Source organism: Lepus europaeus, chromosome 2, assembly GCF_033115175.1.
Source record: "Lepus europaeus isolate LE1 chromosome 2, mLepTim1.pri, whole genome shotgun sequence".
NCBI classification, from domain to species: Eukaryota; Metazoa; Chordata; class Mammalia; order Lagomorpha; family Leporidae; genus Lepus; species Lepus europaeus.
In genome coordinates this window covers 93,382,732-93,403,304 of record NC_084828.1, presented here as the reverse complement: position 1 = coordinate 93,403,304, position 20,573 = coordinate 93,382,732, and the positions used below count along the sequence as shown (strand labels likewise).

Here is a 20,573-nt window from a genome sequence, read left to right as displayed (position 1 = left end):
ATTTTATAGAAGAACTAAAATATTAACATTACATTGAAATATATGTTTAGAGATAAAACTAATATCATTTAGAATCAACTTTATCTTTAGTGAAGTTACTTCAAAAAGTTCTTGGAAAAATGGAATTAAAATGAGTTTATTTTTGTGCAAAAAACCTGACTCTTATTTTTTTAGAGATTTATTTATTATGGGGCCGGTGCCATGGCTCACTTGGTTAATCCTCCGCCTGTGGCACCGGCATCCCACATGGGTGCCAGATTCTAGTCCCCGTTGTTCCTCTTCCAGTCCAGCTCTCTGGTGTGGCCCAGGAGGGCAGTGGAGGATGGCCCAAGTGCTTGGGCCCCTGCACCCGCATGGGAGACCAGGAAGAAGCACCTGGCTCCTGGCTTTGGATTGGCGCAGCGCCGGCCGTGGCGGCCATTTGGGGGGTGAACCAACAGAAGGAAGACCTTTCTCTCTGACTCTCTCTCTCTCACTGACTAACTCTGCCTGTCCCAAAAAAAAAAAAAAAAAAAAAGATTTATTTATTTTTATTTATTTGAAAGATAGGGTTCCAGAGAGAGAGGTCTTCCATCTACTGGTTCACTCCCCAGATGGCCCAATCCAGAGCCATTGGCCAGGAGCTTCTTCCGGGTCTCCCACGTGGGTGCAGGGGCCCAAGGACTTGGGCCATCTTCTACTGCTTTCCCAGGCCATAGCAGAGAACTGGATTGGAAGAGGAGCAGCCGGGATTAGAACCAGTGCCCATATGGGATGCCGGCACTTCTGGCCAGGGCTTTAACACACTGCACTAGAGTGCCACCTCTTATTTTTTTTAATATGTACTTTTCTTAACTTTTTAGGTCCCTTGTCCATGTGAACACTGAAATATGCCTTTATACACTGACATATTTATGAAAAAAATATTTAAAATATATTTTAAAATCAGTCTTTTATTTTAACTAAGATTACTATTTAATATTCCAATTTATTCACACAGAAGTTGAACCAGAAAGACTTCCTGCATATAATAGAAAAAAAATCATAATCCAAGGGTAAAAATTTAATACTTTTTTATTTTTATTTATTTATTTTTTTGACAGGCAGAGTGGACAGTGAGAGAGAGACTGAGAGAAAGGTCTTCCTTTTTGCCATTGGTTCACCCTCCAATGGCTGCCGCGGTAGCGTGCTGTGGCCGGCACACCGCGCTAATCCGATGGCAGGAGCCAGGTGCTTCTCCTGGTCTCCCATGGGGTGCAGGGCCCAAGAACTTGGGCCATCCTCCACTGCACTCCCTGGCCACAGCAGAGAGCTGGCCTGGAAGAGGGGCAACCGGGACAGGATCGGTGCCCCGACCGGGACTAGAACCCGGTGTGCCGGCACCACAAGGCGGAGGATTAGCCTAGTGAGCCGCGGCACCAGCAAAATTTAATACTTTTTAGTGACTTCATTTTATAAATGTTGTGAGAACTTGATTGAAAAGAATGTTTGAAAAAAGCAAAGATTTAGGGGTTGGTGCAGTGGCACATTAGGTTAATCCTCTCTGCCTTTGGCACTGGCATCCCATATTGGCGCTGGTTCTAGTCCTGGCTTTTCCTCTTCCAATCCAGCTCTCTGCTGTGGCGTGGGAAAGTAGTAGAAGATGGCCCAAGTCCTTGGGCCCCTGCACCCGCATGGGAGACTGATAGAAGCATCTGGTTCCTGGCTTCTGATGGGCGCAGCTCTAGCCATTGCAGCCATCTGGGGAGTGAACCAACAGAAGGAAGACCTTTCTCTCTGTCTCTCACTCTCACTGTCTATAACCCTACCTCTCAAATAAATAAATAAAATCATTTTTTTTTTTTTTTTGACAGGCAGAGTGGATAGTGAGAGAGAGAGACAGAGAGAAAGGTCTTCCTTTTTGCCGTTGGTTCACCTTCCAATGGCCGCTGCGGCCGGCGCATTGCGCTGATCCGAAGCCAGGAGCCAGGTGCTTCTCCTGGTCTCCAATGTGGGTGCAGAGCCCAAGGACTTGGGCTATCCTCCACTGCCTTCCCGGGCCATAGCAGAGAGCTGGCCTGGAAGAGGGGCAACCAGGATAGAATCCGGCGCCCCAACCGGGACTAGAACCCGGTGTGCCAGCGCCGCAAGGTGGAGTAAATTAGCCTGTTGAGCCACGGCGCCGGCCCTAAATAAATAAAATCTTAAAAAAGAAAAAAAAACAAGTCAAAGATTTGGCTATTTTCACAAGAGAACTGTGTAGTACAAACAGTATGCTTATCTATGGAAGATTTATTGTCCATATATTCTAAGTCTCTGAAGATCACAACCACATCATGCAAATGAGAAAGGAATGTCCTAGAATTACTAGATCCAAGGAAAAATGCTGTTACCTTTTTCCCCAGCGCTATCAGATACGGGTTCATGTGACTGCTTTACTGGTGAAGAAGCTTTCACAGGGGCTGGAATGGTCAGAGGCAAAGATGGAGGAGCATCAGAGATGTCTGACTCAGAGGACTGAGGATAAATGTAGTCTTCGCCAAGAGAATGCCGATGGAGTTCAACGTCCACTACCTACACAAGTGGACAAAGCAGAACTCATCAATGTCACACAATGCACAACTTCTGTCCAAGAATGTGGTATTCGTCACTTTGAAGGCAATTTCAATCTCAAGAACTAAAGAATTTATCCTAAAAGGGGATCTAGTCTGGCTTAAGAGATATCTTAGTGAAATGAATCACAAAACTGGGGCCTTCCATTTGCTGTTTCTACTTCTTAGAACACTCTTCTGCCCAATCCTGGCAGGGTGCCTGTCTTACCTCTAGGCCTCCTATCAAGTCCAATCAAATGTTACAGTCTCAGAGTCCTTTCCAAACCACTCTGGTTTAAACAACTTTCTCGTCCCCCAGATACTCACTTCTTCATAGTGCTTTTTTGTAAGTAAAGTTATCCTGCCCACTTTTGTGTTTATTGTTTAAACTCATTCTCAATACTACCAAGTATATAGCTTTTATTATTTTTTTTAAATTTATTCATTTATTTATCTGAAATGCAGAGCAAGAGCCAAGTGCAAGAAAGAAATCTTCCATCTGCTGGTTCACTTTCCAAATGGCCACAATGGCAAGGGCTGGGCCAGGTGGAAGCCAGGAGCCAGGAACTCCATCCAGGTCTCTCATGTGGGTGGCAAGGGCCAAGTACTTGGGCCAACTTCCACTGCTTTCCCAGGCACATCAGCAGGGAGCTGGATGGGAATGAAGCAGTTGGGACTCAAACTAGCACTCCAATTTGGGATGCCAGCTTTCTAGGCAGAGGTTTAACCTGCTATACTGTAATATAGGGCCCCAAATATTTTTCTTGAAAGTAGAAGCTATAGAAACTCTCTTATTCATTACGGTATTTCCAAGACTTAGATCAGTATTCTGATTACAGTACGTGTTCAACAAATATCTTCTGATAAAATACAGCAGATTTCTCTGGGCAGAATAAGGCTTACAAACAGCTGACACTGACGATCATAGCTACTGCTGAAAAAAAAACATTTTTTTAAGATTTATTTATTTGAAAGGCAGAGTTATAGAGAGAGAAAGAAAGAGAGACAGAGAGATTTTCCATCTGCTAGTTCACTCCCCAAATGGCTCCAATGGCTGGAGCTGGGCCTGGACAAAGCCAGGAGCCAGGAGCTTCTTCCAAGTCTCCCACGTGGGTGCAGGGTCCCAAGGATTTGAGTTATCTGCTGCTACTTTCCCAGGGGCATTAGCAGGGAGCTGGATTGGAAGTGGAGCAGATAGAACTCGAACTGGCACCCATACAGGATGCTGGTGCTGCAGACGGTGGCTTAGCCTACTGTGCCACAGCGCTGGCCTCTACTGTTGAAATTTTACTATGAATACAAAAAAAAGGGGAGGAGGGTTGTTGGAGAACGAAGTTGGAGGTCTTACACTTCCTGATTTCAAGATTTATTACAACAAAACTTTCTGAAAAAACAATATGGTGCAGGCATAAAGACAGGCATATTGGTCAGTAGAATAAAATAAACCCTCATGTACTCAAGTACTTCAAAAGTTCATGGAAAATGTAAATGGTAAATGTATTATAGTGCAAAAATTTTTTGAAATTCATGTATTTTTAAGAGGTCTTCAAAAAGTTAATAAAAATGATTACAAAAAAACTATGCATGGGTTTGAAAAACTTTTTACACCAAAATAATAATTTAATTCTATTTTCCACAAACTTTTTGAACTGCCCCTGTATATTATCAAATGATCTTCCACAAGGGTACCAACACCATTCAATGGGTAAAACAACAGTTTTCTCAACAAGTGGTGCTAGGAAAATTGGATATCCACATGCAAAACAATAAAGTAAGACTCATATTATTCAGAAAAATTAACTCAAAATGATCAGGGGGCCTGGCACTGTGGTATAGTAGGCTAAGCCTCTGCCTGTAGCGCCAGCATCCCAAACAGGCACCAGTTTGAGTCCTGGCTGCTCCACTTCCAATCGAGCTCTCTGCTATGGCCTGGGAAAGCAGGAGAAGATGACCCAAGTCTTTGAGCCCCTGCACCTGCATGGTAGACCTGGAAGAAGCTCCTGGCTCCTGGCTTCGGATTGGCCCAGCTCTGGCCGTTGTGTGCATTCGGGGAGTGAACCAGTGGATGGAAGACCTTTCTATCTGCCTTTCCCTCACTCTGTAACTCTACTTCTCGGATAAATAAATAAATCTTTAAAAAAATTTTAAAAAGGGATCAAGGGTGGGTGTTTGGCCTAACATTAAGTTACCAGTTTGGATGCTTCTATCACATACCAAGTGCACAGGATCAAGTTCTACCTCTGCTCCCAATTCTAGCTTCCTACCAATGTGCATCCTGGGAGGCCGTAGGTGATGGCTCAAGTAGTTGAATCCCTACCATCCACATGCGAGACCTGGGTCGAGTTCTACATTCTTGTCTTCTGCCTGGACCAGCCCTGGCCATTGCATGCATGTGAGGACTGAACCAGCAGATGGGAGCTCTCTTTCTCTGTTGTACTCTGCCTCAAATAAATATAAAACCTCAAAAAAATACATCAAAGACATATACATAAGAGCTAACAATCAAAATCTTAGAAGAAAGCTTAGGGGGGAAAGTTTCATGACATTGGATTTGGCAATGATTTCTTGGATATGAAACTAAAAGCACAAGCAATAAAAGAACAATTAACAAACTTAAAGTTTTTGTGCGTCAAAAGATTCAATCAACCAAGTGAAAAGGCAGAAATGAATTACAGAATGGGAATATGTATCTGCAAATCACTGATGAGAGCTAATATTCACCAAGAACTTGATTATGAGTAAGAACAAGAAGAACTCTTACAATCAGACAACAGAAACGATCTGATTAACAAATAGTCAAGGGGCAAATGTTTGGCCTAGTAGTCAGGAGCTGCTTGGGCTGCTTGTATGCTTTACTGAAGAACCTGGGGTCAAGTCCCAGCACCACTCCTGAGTCCAGCTTCCTGTAGGAAGGCATTAAGGAATGGTTCAAGTGGCTGGGTTCCTGCTACCCATGTGAGTGCCCTGCACTAAATTCCTGGCTCCAAGGGGGCCAGCACCACAGCATAGTGGTACAGTACTAGCATCCCATTTGGGTGTTAGTTTTGAGTCTTGGCTGTTCTACTTCCAATCCAGCTCCCTGCTAATGTGCGTTTGAAGATAGGGGAAGATGGTCCAAGTAGTTGGGTCCCTGCACCCACATGGGAGACCTGGAAAAAGCTCTTGGCTCCTGATCAGCCCAGATCCTGCTGTTGCAGCCATTTGGAGAGTCAACCAGATCTTTCTCTCTTTGTATCTTTTCCTTTCAAATAAATAAATAAATCTTAAAAAAAAATATTCCTGGCTCCCAACTTCAGCCTGGCTCAGCTCTAATCATGGTGGACACACAGGGGAAAAACTAGTGGTCAGGAACTCTTTGTCATCTCTTCCTCTCTGCCTCACAAAAAAAATTTTTTTAAGTGTGTGTGTTGGAGGGAGAGGAGCACAAACGACTTAAACAGACATTTCTCCAAAGAAGAGCAGACTCAGTACTTGTGGAAGTAATGTAAGATGGTTTATACGCCACAGAAAATACTGTGGTGGTTCTCAAAAATTAAAGCACAATTACCATATGATTCAGCAACTCCACTTCTGGGCACATACTCAAAAGAACTGAAAGTAGGAACTCAAATAAACATCTACACACCCACATTTATAGAAACATTATTCCCCATAGCCAAAAGATGGAAGCGACCCAGGTACCCTTAATGTGTGAACAGATAAAGACAATGTGATCAACACATATAATGCAGTATTATTCAGCCTATAAAGGGAGGAAATTCTGACTCACGCTACAACATGAATGAACCTTAAGAACATTATTCAAAGTGAAGTAAGTCAGTTATAAAAAGACAAACACTGTATCGTTCCACTTACATGAGGTATCTAAGTAGTCAAATTCAGAGACAGAAAGTAGAATGATGGCTGTCAAAGGCTGGGTGGAGGGAAGACTAGGGGTGCCTGTTTAATAGGTACAAAGCTTTAGTTCTGCAAGATGAAGAGGAGTTTTACAGGTGAGGGGTAGTGATGGCTGCACAACAATGTGACTATAGTTAATGGCACTGAGCTGTACAATGAAAAATGATTAAGATGGTACATTTTATATTACACTTTTTTTAAAACTACAATGAAAAAAAGAAGAAACAAAGGGGAAAAGGAGATCAACTTTTTAAAGTCTAGCACTCACTTTTTTTCTAACTAAAAATAATGATCAGAGTGGCAAGATGGCGGAAAAGGAAGGGAGCACACTGATAGTCTGGGAAGAGACAGTTTAATAAAAGTGGAGATACTGCAGGTTCAAGGAAGAGTAGGGGAAGAAACAGCAGAGGAAACTCTTCCGGAACTAGTGATTCACAGTGGACCTGCGTGGAGAGCGTGGGAGCCCAAGTTCGGGACACCAGTGGCAGACTCAACACACCAGCGCTGGAATGCGAGGTGAGCCGAACCTCAATAGCCCGAGACACCAGCGGGCAAGCGGTTAGAGGAGACTAGAGGGAACAAGGCTTGAAACTCCGTGGGGAAAAGTTCACCAGACTAACTAGGAGAGAGAGAGGAAAAAAAAAAGTGACCAATACGGACACAAGTTTCTCTCTCTCTGCTCACCTCTCAAAGGCGAGCAAGACAAAGAGCAGGCGCCATTTTGGACATACATCATAAGCAGGGTGACCTCTGCTCTGCACCGGCCCTGAGCCTAGCAGAAAAACCTGACTCTGGGGGGAGGGGTGAAATAACAGGAGATTAGCATCTAACTTGGCAACCCAGTGGGAGACTGTAGGAGAATTGGAGCCCACACTGAGGGCAGCAGAGATTCCCTGTGTGGTCCTTGGGAAAGAGCTTCCAATCTCTGGCTCCTGTGGGTATATCATTTGCCTGCTAACTACCTCCAATTACGTTCAGCTGTGTGGAATTACTTTCCTTTTGAATCAAAAAAAAAGAATGAAAGAGAGATTTACCACCTGGGAGTGTCACCTTTGGCACACCCTCAACCCTGAGGAACCAAACAGAGCTCTCAGGCTTCACTCATTTCAAGCCTCTAAGGCTCCATCAAAAGCAGACAGTCCACTTAATATAGAGCCATAGTATAACAAGAAAAAACACCACAGTGAAGAAACCAAATATCTCCAACATGCCAAAAAAACAAACGCAAAAACTGAGGTAACAAGAACAAGGAAGACACTATGACGCCCCCAAATGAAAAAGACACCCCAATTCAAGATTATGAAGATGATGAGATAAAAGAAATGCAAGAAGCGGATCTCAAAAAATTGATAAGAACATTAAGAAGTTCTCAAAAACAAATTCTTGAACTACAGAAATCCTTAATGGACAAGATAGAAAATCTCTCTCGTGAAAATAAAATATTAAGGAGGAATCAAAATGAAATGAAACAACTAGTAGAACAAGAAACTGTGATAGTGACAAGAAATCATAATGAAATGAAGAATTCAATAGATCAAATGACAAACACATTAGAGAGCCTTAAAACCAGAATGGGTGAAGCAGAAGAGAGAATATCAGACTTAGAAGACAGAGAACAGGAAAGGAAACAGGCAAACCAAAGAAAAGAAGAGGAAATTAGAAATCTAAAAAATATTGTCGGGAATCTACAGGATACTATTAAAAAACCTAACATTTGGGTTCTAGGAGTTCCTGAAGGCATGGAGAGGGAGAAAGGATTAGAAGGCATTTTTAGTGAGATACTTGCAGAGAACTTCCCGGGTCTGGAGAAGGACACAGACATCCTAGTACAGGAAGCTCATAGAACCCCTAATAAACATGACCAAAAGAGATCCTCACCACGACATGTTGTAATCAAACTCACCACAGTGAAACATAAAGAAAAGATTCTAAAATGTGCAAGAGAGAAACGTCAGATTACTCTCAGAGAATCTCCAATTAGACTCACAGCAGACTTCTCATCAGAAACCCTACAAGCTAGAAGGGAATGGCGAGACATAGCCCAGGTACTAAGAGAGAAAAAATGCCAGCCCAGAATATTATATCCTGCAAAGCTCTCATTTGTGAATGAAGGTGAAATTAAGACTTTTCATAGCAAACAGAAATTGAAAGAATTTGTTGCCACTCGTCCTGCCCTGCAAAAGATGCTTAAAGATGTGTTACACACAGAAACATGGTCATCAATATGAAAGAAAGTAAAGGAAGGAAACCTCACAGCAAAAGATCACAGGAAGCTCAATTTCTCTTTGACACAGAATTAAAATCTGATTCTCTGTTAAAGCAATGTGTTAAAGTAATCTATTAGGTTCTCTTGATGTCTGTTAAATTCTAATTGTTCAAAAACAGCTGAATTTTTATTAAGAGCTGTGGGTTATTTAAATATGTGCTTATGTCTCTCATCTTATAGAGACACCAACTAATCAGGCTATTTGGATTATATTAGAAGTACTGTCAAGATGTGACGTGGTATTAAATTTCAAGTTTCTACAATGGAAAATGCTATTAATACAAATGTTTGAGAATTAAAAAATCTAATGATCTTGTGTTACTAAACATGATAGTTATCTTAATGAGAAAGCCCCACAGGCCTAAAGGGTTAAATACTTGTAAAATCCTACAGGTGCTTTCAAAAATACTGTGAAGTAAGCAAGTGCCTCTTGTTAGTTGATGAGTTTATAATTTTAAACATGGCGACTTAAAGTCTTTTGTCATCCACAGTTATATATGATTTGCCGCTCATAAAACTAAAGCGTTGTTGGTTCTGGGTTTAGCTGTCCTCCTATAGGTTCCTATGGACTTTTTCCAGCCACTTCTACTGTATTCAGTACTTTGGGATGGCTCTGTAAACAGAGGAAGCCAATAATGTATTAACAGTACCAACTGAGAGAGAGTATGGTTAACTGAGGTTACTAAAAACAAAAAGCAATTAAAATCAATTGGCAATCTACAAAAAGAGTTAAAGATTTTAAAAGCTATTATTAAAATTGCTATATTGGTCTATTATGTTATGTTATATGTGTGTACATACTGTATGTCCACATGGGAAAATTTTATTAAGAGTTTTATTTTAATTGGCTTATAGATAAGATTGTCCATAAATTTAAGCTGCTAAAATCAATCAAAGATACATTTTAATTCGTGTGACCTGAATCTCTGCATCATATGTTTTATACTTGTTGGTAGAAAGAAACTAAAAACATTTAATATGGTTGTGCTTAAGTTTACTGGTTAAACAAACTACACCATGTTAGATATTTAAGAGATGTTTCCAAATACATGATTCTTAAAATTTATAGAAGGCATTGGACCTTCTGGTAAATGTTTTCTTAAGTTGTTATCAAATGGTTGAAACTGTTTGCTAAGTATTCATGTAATATTGCTATTGTCAGTAAGCGATCTAGGACTTGCTCCCTCATTTCTCTATTCTAAGCCCAACTTGTTCTTTCATTTCTCTATTCTCTTCAACGTAGGAAACTAATTCTATTATAAAGGAATCTGTAGGACGCACACTTTAATCTTTAGACCTTATAAAAGAGATGGCTAACATTTTTCTGTAATAGCATAGCCAAAAGAAGAGCTTAAATAATAATCTCATAGCTAGATTTACTTCGCCATCAGCGAAGTATACAGTAAGTAGAAAAACCCTCCCTTTCAGACCAAAGGGAAAGAAAGTTTTAAAGTGAGAATGTAATTTTCCTCATGGGCATTGTCTACCTTAGAAAAACTACTACAGAACATGCCTGTGACTATAGACTTGTAGTTCAGGCCACCGAAGATTAGAGATGGGACTTGGGCACTCCCTTGACTTGCATCCTCTGGTCTGCTTTAACACAAACCAGGAGGAAAAGAAAGCTCGGCATCAGAAGCAATGGGTGGCAGGCCTATTAATGGCTGATCTGTACAGTGATCTGCCCTCAAGGAGACCCAACAGGCCAGTCCACTGCAGTGGCTTTCAATGTGGTAAGCCTGGGCTTCAGCAGAAGTCAGCTTGTGAAGAGCCCTGGCAGCTCTGCCAAAAGTTGGATCACTGGAAATGGACCTGCCCTGGAGTCGAAGGATGCCCAGGTCAGAGCCACAGATCTTATTGGCTCTAAGCTGAAAAGCCCTTCACTCAGCCCAACTTCCAAAGTGACCACTGCAGCTGAGCGGATGGCCAAGTAGGGTCAGCAACACTGCAGGCAGAACTGTAAATTTCTTGTTAGAGATGCCACCTGCCTTTACCTGGCCAGCTCTCCTCCCAGGCCAGCCAAGTAATGAAAGTCAACAGAGTGCCTTCCCCTAGGAGGTTCATACCTCCCTTAGGATGTAACCCATGTGAAGAGATAGATAGGTCTGGGCCTCTTAACTTACAAGGCCTAAAGCCCAACAGATTATTATCAAGCCCCTTCTTTCAGGTTTTATTTGCCTCTAAATCAGAAAACTTAATTGTAGCTTAGACAGCACCTTTCTTAGCTCCTCTAATAATGACTCTGTCCTTTGTTCTAGACCCTGTCTAGCACACTTGGGCCTCATTCCTTCATAATCATAACCTCTACTCTACCTCCAATGGCTCTACTCCCAACCTGTGTGTACTGATGGTCCTCTTCCCCACTTAATGCTGTATAATTGTTCAGACCTGGTTAATGCCACTCTTAGGATCATTGGTTACTATCCTCACCCTGTCTTTTATGACCTTGTCTAAATAGGATCAGAGTCGGCGAAATTGGAAGGCTTCCATAGCCTTGGCAACTCATGACGACAGCTTAGGGTGGTTACTGGCGCCATAAACTAGAGTGTCAATTTGTTGGGTCTACAACAGGAGTCACTGTGCACTTGCTCTTCATGTGGGATCTCTGTCCTTAATGTGCTGTACATTTTGATTTAATGCTATAACTAGTACTCAAACAGTATGTTTCAGTTTGTGTTGCTATCTGGGTGCAAACTGTTGAAATCTTTACTTAATATATACTAAACTGATCTTCTGTATATAAAGATAATTGAAAATGAATCTTGATGTGAATGGAAGGGGAGAGGAAGCAGGAGAGGGGAGGGTTGCGGGTGGGAGGGAAGTTATGGGGGGGATGCCTTGTAATCCATAAGCTGTACATTGGAAATTTATATTCATTAAAGAAAAGTTTAAAAAATTTTAAAAAGCTATTATAAAAAAAATAAATAAAAATAATGATCAATTTTCATCCTACTTGTTCTCAAATAATATTATAGGAAAAATACTTACCGTCTCTGCTCCCAGAGTCTGCAAGCCAGTGTAAGTTCTATCCAGCTATTAAAACAAAGGAGAATGTTGAATGTCATTGTGCTGCCCTGTAATCGCAGTACATCACCTCATTTAAACACCTCTCACCACAAATATTCACACTGCATGATGTGGGTTATCAATTCATCATTTCAACAGAAATCCTCCATTTTCTGAGGTAAAGCATTGAGTTAATAACAGCCCTACACAGAGTTGTTTATTTTAATATAAATCATATACTTTTTTTTTTTAAGATTTATTTTATTCACTTGAAAGACAGAGTTGGAGAGAAAGGTAGAGACAGAGAGTCTTCCATTCACTGGTTCACTCCCCAGATGGCCACAATGGCCGGAGTTGCATCAATCCAAAGCCAGGAGCCAAGAGCTTCTTCCAGGTCTCCCACACAGGTACAGGGACCCAAGGACTTGGGCCATCTTTTACTGCTTTCCCAGGCCATAGCAGAGAGCTGGATCAGAAGTGGAGCAGCCAGGACTAGAAACGGCACCCGTATGGGATGCAGGCACTGCAGGCCAGGGCTTTACACAGTGCCGGCCCCATTATAAATCATATACTTCTAGAAACCTATCCTAAGGAAAATCTAGAAACGGAGTAAGTTTTACACCAAAAGACATTTGCTGCAGCAGCCTCATCTATACCCACAAACTGTACACAGTGTAAATGTGCAGTAGCAGGAGTGCTTAAGTAAACCAGGGTCTTCAGTTTCTGAAGCTCTATGCAGCCACTTAGATGATGCTTAACAAAAACTGTAGGAAAATGTTTTAAATGATAGGTTATACAAATATACAAAGTAATCATTACTAAGTTTTTTGAAAAAATATTTAGGTAGGTGTAGTGTAAGTGTAATTCCTTTATTTTAGCATGAATGATTTGTTTTTGAGGAAAGGAGAATAAACTCATAGAATATTAATACAAATAAGTTTATATAGAAAGAGGCTAAATTCTTATTCCTATTTTTTAAAATAACTTATATCCTATCATTTTGTTAAAAAGGAATTCTAGGATAGGCACTGTGGTGCAGCAGGTTTAGCCACTGCTTGCCACACTGGCATCCCATATCAGAGTGGCAGTCTGAGTCCCCCTTGCTGTTTCTGATTCAGCTCCCTGCTAATGTGCCTCGGAAGGCAGTACTTAGGCCTCTACCACCCATGTAGGAAACCAAGATGCGAGTCCTGGTTCCAGCTTTGGCCTGGCCCAGCACTGGCTGTTGCGACCATTTGGGGGAGTGAACCAACATGTGGAAGATCTGTCTCTCTGCCTTTCAAAAAATTAAATCTTGCAGGGGTGGTGAATTTCCATGGATCTGAAGTTTTCATATTCTTCAGGGCTCAGAAATTATACTGCTAGCTTGTACCAGCAGGTTCCATTCTTCAAACCAAATTTTAAGAGGAATATTATCAAAACAGTGAGAACTGGAAAAAATAGTGTTATATTTTAAACAGAATGTATGAATCTTAATGAAGAATGGGATGGGAGAGGGAGTAGGAGATGGATGTAGGAGTAGGGAGCAAGATGGTTTGCAGGTGGGAGGGTGGTTATGTGGGGAAACCACTAAATCCAAAAATGGTACTTTTGAAATTTGCATTTATTAAATAAAAGTTAAAAAAAATAAACAGAATGCAGCTCCACAACCTCATGCAGACATTTAAATCCCAAAGTCTTAGTTAACAGTTAATAGATTAACGTTAATGTTGGATGAATTTAGGGTGGAGGCTTGAGCCAACTATGTTGTCCAAACGTGGGGCTCTGGGAAGTGACTGGATTGGACTACGATGTTAGGGTGTGGCCCCGTGAAGACTCACGGTGGCTTTATAAACTGAGACCACACAGAGGGAACAGTGAGTTCCTTCTCTCTCTGCTTCCTGCTTCACCATGTTCCCCTGCATGTGCCCCACCACCGTCAGCCTCAGAGGCCAGACTAACCGGCCACCCAATCAAGACGGTCAATTTCCAAAATAATAAACCAAAGTCCTTCCTTAAAAGTTTCTCTCAGGTATTTTGGTCATAGTAATGAAGAGAGAGCACACAAGCAATGCTTGCTACAGGAATAGGTTTTGTCAGGAGCAGAAAAGACGTAAGGAGAGACATGAAAATTACCATTTTTAGGGTTCCTATAAAACAAAATCTTGTTCTATATTATTTTAGAAATCAACTAGGACAAATGGGATTAAGGTTTTTTGTTTTTGTTTTTTTTTTTTTAAAGAGCAGTTATAGGTAAATTTATGAAAGAACCTTATAAAAATTTATTTATAAAATGGGTCAATGTGTTATCTTGGAAAGTGCTGTGCTCCACAGTGATTGTTAAGCAAAAGTTAAGTGATTACTTGTCAAGGGATGGAGGATAGGAGAATTGCCCACATTTTGGAAACTAAATTTTTAATTTTATTAATTAATTAATTTATTTGACAGAGGCAGTGAGAGAGAGAGACAGAGAGAAAGGTCTTCCCTCCTTTGGTTCACCCCTCCAAATGGCCGCTACGGCTGGAGCTAAGCCAATGTGAAGCCAGGAACCAGGTGCCTCTTCCCGGTCTCCCATGTGGGTGCAGGTGCCCAAGCACATGGGCCATCCTCCACTGCCTTCCCAGGCCATAGCAGAGAGCTGGACTGGAAGAGGAGCAACCGGGACTAGAACCCGGCACCCATATGGGATGCCGGTGCTGCAGGTGGAGGACTAACCTAGTGAGCCACAGCGCTGGCCCCCGGAAACTAAATTTATCTAACTTTAACACTTGACAGTTTTTAACATTTTTATAAAGATTTATTGATTCATTTGAAAGGCAGAGTTAGAGACAGAGGAACAGAGAGAGAGAGAGAGATCTTCCATCTGCGGATTTGCTTCCCAAATGGCTACAATAGCCAAGCCTGGGAAAGACTGAAATCAGGAGCGAGGAGCTTCAGACTGGTCTCTCACGTGGGTGCAGGAGCCCAAGTAGCTGGGCCATCATCCTTGTTGCTTTCCCAGGTGCATTAGCAGTGAGCTGGATTGGACATGAAGCAGCTGGGACACAAACCAGTGCCCACAGAAGATGCTAGCATCCCAGGTAGCAGTTTAACCCACTGTATCACAATGCCGGCCCAAGTATTTGGTATTTAATGTTATATTTTCAGTACCAAATATATATCATTATGTATTACAATTTTCAGGCTATGGAGATCACTGCAGGCTTAAACAGCCAGGAAAACTTACACAGAAACTTGAGGAATGGAAAGAATTCAAATAAACACTGGAAAAAGGGAACAGCATAAAAAGACACAAGGGAAGAAGGTCCAGGGCTTTTCTAGGACACGAACAGAGCAACACGGCTGGAGCAGGATGTTCATGCACGGGAGTAGTACAAGATAATTCAGAGGAGAATATTAAATCAAAACACAAAAGACCCTGGAGAGCAGGCAGAAGAGTGCGAACTTGAACACCAGGAATTCAATCAAGTTTTCCGAGAGGAGTCTCTTGACTGTGAGGCAGCATGGACAGGGGAAAGGAGAGAGGTTACAGATGCCCATCAGGAGACAGAAGAGTAACAGTCTAGTAACAGTGGGGAGGGAGAAGGATAGAGTTCAAGGAAGATTATGATCTGCAACTCAACATATATTTAAAACAAAGGTGGTTCTGAGGGTTCACAGAAATAACAGGAAAAAATTATATTCTAGTACAAATAAAGACCATATAGACACAATACAGGTGTTTATGGTCTCAAGGCCAATACACAACAAAATAAAAAAGTATGTTTTCCAAGAAATCCAGCAAGAAATATTTTACTGTCATTTGAAAACACTGGATGTCCAATAATCTTAAGCCAGGAACTCTGAGTGATGTGTACAACTTAATAGGTGCAAACTATCCAAGCAATTCCCTTTATTTTAGAAATAAGGACTGGCCTGGGTACAACACAAAGTGTATGTGCAATGCTTAAAATAAGATAAAAAGAAAGTAAAACTATTTTAGACCTTCCTAATGGGACAGTATTCTGCCCCTCTGGACAAAGTGGCTGTATGCTCGTTACTTTGTTTCATTTCTTCTCTGAGGTAATAAGGTCTAGAAAATATCTCAAACATTAAGTTAAACACGACTATCTCCAATGGTAAATTTCACATGCCTGAAGGCTGAGGGAACAAAAGGAATGAAACGAGAATTCTACAAATGTACTCAGCTTTATTTAGTTTAATTTTGGTAGCCATTAATGGGAACAGTATGAAAAATCACAAAGTAAAGGAGCTTTGGAAGAAGTACAATATTAAAATTATATATAGAAAAAATATACATGAAACCACTGTAAAGAGTCTTGGAAACATTAAAAATGATCTGTCTTCAAACTATAAAAGTTAAACATACTTATTATAGCACAGCTTTATAAAAATGGTACAAAAAGCACACACACAGAAAAAGGAGCCTGGGAAACAGCTCCAACATCGTGTTATATTTCTTCTGTGTTTTTTCTTTTTAAAAAAAAAATCATGGTTGACCTCATATACAGTGTCATCCTATGCTTTTCATTTACTTGATAAAATATCATTTACAATGGCTGCATAATAAGCCACGTGGATAGATCGGTGAAGGATTTCTACAATACACTGCCATCTTGCATAGTGCTTCACAGTTGCCAAAACATTTTCACGTCTACTTTTGTCCTTTTGAGATAAATATATAGCTTTTATTCTTATGAGATTACAAACAAGGCTTATTATTAGCCTTATTTATAGAAAAGGAAGTTGATTTAAAAAAAAAACAACAACAACATTTCAGCAACTTAGTCCCAAATACCACTTTAATGGTGAGGTCTGATTGAAGATTTAAGTCTGCTGATGGTATGATCAATTAGCTCATCTTTTTAAAGAATATATTCTTGTACTGTGCTGTATAACAACGCCCTCTCCAGAGGACAAAGAACCATTGTAGTAGAAAGCATGACACATTCAAAAAGATTATCCTGCTCCCAGAGTCCTTAGCTACATCTCTCAGGAAGCCTAACACTATCAATTTAAATAGGTGGAGAAAAGACATTTCATTTCTAGAGCCATTGCTACAATATTGTTACAATACCTTCAGATTATGTATGATATCTATCCGTTTGTTCTGGCTGTCCTTAAAGTGAACTTGAACTCTGACAGGAAACTCACCCCAGCCTCTTCTGGTCAGGTGAAAAGGAGGCTCTCTAGAGAAAAGCAGATATTAACACATTCATCCATGTTCATGCTCTTGTTGCTAGAGAGGAAAAGCTCTCTCATAATGGATAAACTAGAAACTCAAAGTCCTTCTGAGAATCATTTAGGTTTCCTCATTTGAAGCTAAATCAACATGGTGAATTTTGCTAGCATGCTAAAAATTATGAAAGAAAAATTCGACTCAAATCTACATTACACTTCTAAATACTGAATGCTTAAAGTGAAGAGACTTAGCCTGTATATTCATAATTCAGAGTGTGATGTGACGAATGTCACACTCTAGAGCCAGTCTCTTGGACAGGCACTCGACAGACACAGCCTGTGAAGTATATGTTCTCTATCCAATACCTGCAAATTGTGCCTACTGAGGCAAAAACAAAACAAATGAAAATGCTCAATCACAAAGGGACAATTTATGTGAAACTGTGCTAAGAGGACTTAAAGATAATCTGTTCACAACATGATTTTCTCCATTTGCTTTGCTGACTATGATTTTAAGGTAGAGGGATATATATATTAATGCTAATTGGACTAAAGTCTCAGTCAAATTGTAATTTGTGAAGGGGGAAAAAGAGGGAATTAATGCAATAATACTGATAAACTTACTGACTAGGATGGGTAAATGAAGGTTCATTATACTATTTTGTTTTATAAATGTTTAAATTTTTCTGTAATAAAAATCTTGGAAATTTAATTGAGAAATCTTTAAGTACTCAACATGGGGATGAAACAGAATGCCTTTAGAAAATGTTAGGAATCTCTGGTTTGGAATTATTACAATAAAAAGACTGCAGTAAAAAAGTTACTTTCAATGGGATGTGGTTCTGGAAAACTAAAAACACACAGACTCAGTAAGGGCAAAGTCTAAGAACATGAGCTGGAGGAGTCTGAAGAGGAGTAATGAATGGAAAGCTATTGGTTGTTCATTTAAATTTCAATAAAGTTAAGTGGACAATCTAAGCTCACTGTGCAACATGTCTCAATCGCACTGTTTGCTGAAGTTTTCTCACAATGAGATGATAAATTGGGTATGTTCCTCAACTTATATACACTGGCTAACCTCCAGTGGACAGGCAGAGAGGATGGACTGCTAGGGAAGACACAAACCACACAAAGCTGGGAAGAGCAATCCTTTAACAGGAAATTTTTCCTCAACTGTATTTCTGGAAGCAAACAAGGAATGTAACACCTACCAACAGATATGACATTATCTGTGGAAATCTTACTCTTCAAAAGATGTTATTTCATACAAAGAAGACTGCCTCCCTAAACAGAATTATTTTTAAATTCCTCATAAAAAGTGAAATATCAATGACCAAGAAGAAAACACATTTATTAGAAATACAGAATGGATACAACTCCTTACTCAACTACTCAATTCAAATAGCTAGCCAATCTTTGGGAATCATTCCCTAGTGACCACAAACTCAGACTCCATTACATTTCTGAACAGCTCTGTTACCAAATGATTTCCTTTATCTCTCTCCTGTTGGTTCCAGGTAGCCATTCAGAATCACAAAGAATAAATTCTTCCTTCACATAAAAGACCTTCAAAAGAACTAAAACACTCCCCTAATCTCTTCAGGACAAATTCCTCTGTTCCTTCTAACAGCAGGCAGCAGCAATACTGAGCAGTGTCTCCTATGACCCACCACTGTTCTAAGGCCTTTTTATCTATTAACTTATCTATGCTTTACAACCACAGTATGACATATCCCCTCTGAAGCAGTGAGGCTGAATAACTAACTTGCCAAGGTCAGACAACAAATAACCAGTGGAGTCAGGATTCAAACTCAAGTGAGAGGCTTCAGGGGCTGTGCTTTCACCAGCAGGTGAGGCCACATCACCCTGCCAGCAGGTCTTACTGCCCAAGTTGCTCTGCTCTAGACACACTCTAGCAAGACTAGAGACTATCGGACTGGTGTAGGGCACAGCAAGTCCACCTGACATCTAATAAAGTAGCCCAAAATAGCATACATGGCTCACAGTGTGTTTCTACTGGGTGGTACAGCTGCACAAACCCCCACAACATTTCTGAATACATATGAACTGAACGAAAACACAGAAAAACTTTTTGAAAAGGCTCACTAGAATGCTTTCTGTGGGCCCAATCCAGTCTAGTCTCAGAAGCACCAAGAGCAGGAATAATCCACTAAAAAGGACCACATGTTCTTTGTGATCCTGTATCAAGCCCTGAGCTTAGCACACATTTCATGACAGTCTTGCAGCTAAAAGTCAAATTGACAATCTCAGCATTTAGGACGTTGGCAAAGACAGTCATGACAACTGAACCAAATGTGAAAAAGAGGCTACTATGGGAGCAGAATCTACTGACGTTCTTCATCAAGTAATGTGCTGTGATAAGGAGATTTAGAGTGCAAAAGAAATATCTGTGCATTGATCTAGAAATATGGTTAACAGAGTTTCAAGGCAACTGCAAAAGTTCTACTCTATTCATCAAACTACATATATATATATATATATATTTTTTTTTAAATTTTTTGACAGGCAGAGTGGACAGTGAGAGAGAGAGAGACAGAGAGAAAGGTCTTCCTTTGCCGTTGGTTCACCCTCCAATGGCTGCTGCGGCCGGCGCACCGCGCTGATCCGATGGCGGGAGCCAGGTGCTTCGCCTGGTCTCCCATGGAGTGCAGGGCCCAAGCACTTGGGCCATCCTCCACTGCACTCCCTGGCCACAGCAGAGAGCTGGCCTGGAAGAGGGGCAACCGGGACAGATTCCGGCGCCCCGACCGGGACTAGAACCCGGGGTGCCGGCGCCGCAAGGCAGAGGATTAGCCTAGTAAGCCGTGGCACCGGCCAAACTACTTATATATTTTTAAAAGTTCTGTTTGTTTATTTGTAAGGCAGAGTTACAGAGAGGAAGAGACAGAGGGGCAAGAGATTAATCTTGCATCTACTGGTTCACTCCCCAATTGACCACAACAGCCAGGCTGAAGCCAAGAGCCTGGAAATCCATCAGGGTCTCCCACACGGAAGCAGGGGCCCAAGTACATGCCCATATTCTGCTGCTTTTCCAGGCACATTAGCAAGGAGCTGGATCAGAAGTGGAGCTTCTGGGACTCAAACTGGCACTGATATGGGATGCCAGCATCATAGGCAGCCACCTAACCTGCTGCGCCACAATGCTGGCCCCTACACTTTTAACAATTTTTATTTATTTATTTATTTTTCATTTTTATTTCAAATCAGAGAGGCACAAAGAGAGCAACAGAGAGAATTATGGAGATCTTCCATCCACTAGTTCACTCCCCAAATGCCTCCAATATCCAAAAGTGAGCCAGGCTCAAGTCAGGGGTCTGGAATTCAAGCTCAGTCTCCCACACAAGTGGCAGGGATTGAGGTACTTGAGTTATCAGCTACTGCCTCCCAGGGTGTGCATTAGCAGGAAGTTGGTTCAAAGCACTGTAGCCAGAACTTAAACCAGGCACTCTGATATGGGATGTAGAAATACCAAAAGATAACTTAATTGCTTTGCCAAACGCCCTCCCCTCATCAAATTAGACACTTGGTAAAATAACAAATTGAGTTCTAAAAAGAACAATATTTTAAAAAATACACATAAACTGGAGTGTGTCAGGGACTATAACCTGGACAGCAAAAGACAGTAAAACAAAGTCACAAATGTACACTGACAAATAATGTGTACAATTCATACA

At 41.0% G+C, this 20,573-nt stretch overlaps 1 protein-coding gene across 2 annotated transcripts in view; it reads right to left on the bottom strand.

The window, feature by feature from the left end:
- YEATS2 (YEATS domain containing 2) overlaps positions 1–20,573 on the bottom strand; it is a 127,549-nt gene that overhangs the window by 61,474 nt on the left and 45,502 nt on the right. For both annotated transcript variants that reach the window (XM_062210413.1, XM_062210402.1), the window contains exons 8-10: positions 16,775–16,886; positions 11,701–11,745; positions 2,352–2,532 (exon numbers count right to left, since the gene is read on the bottom strand). In XM_062210413.1, the coding sequence (XP_062066397.1) occupies positions 2,352–2,532; positions 11,701–11,745; positions 16,775–16,886 (338 nt within the window). The remainder of the gene's footprint in view (positions 1–2,351; positions 2,533–11,700; positions 11,746–16,774; positions 16,887–20,573) is intronic.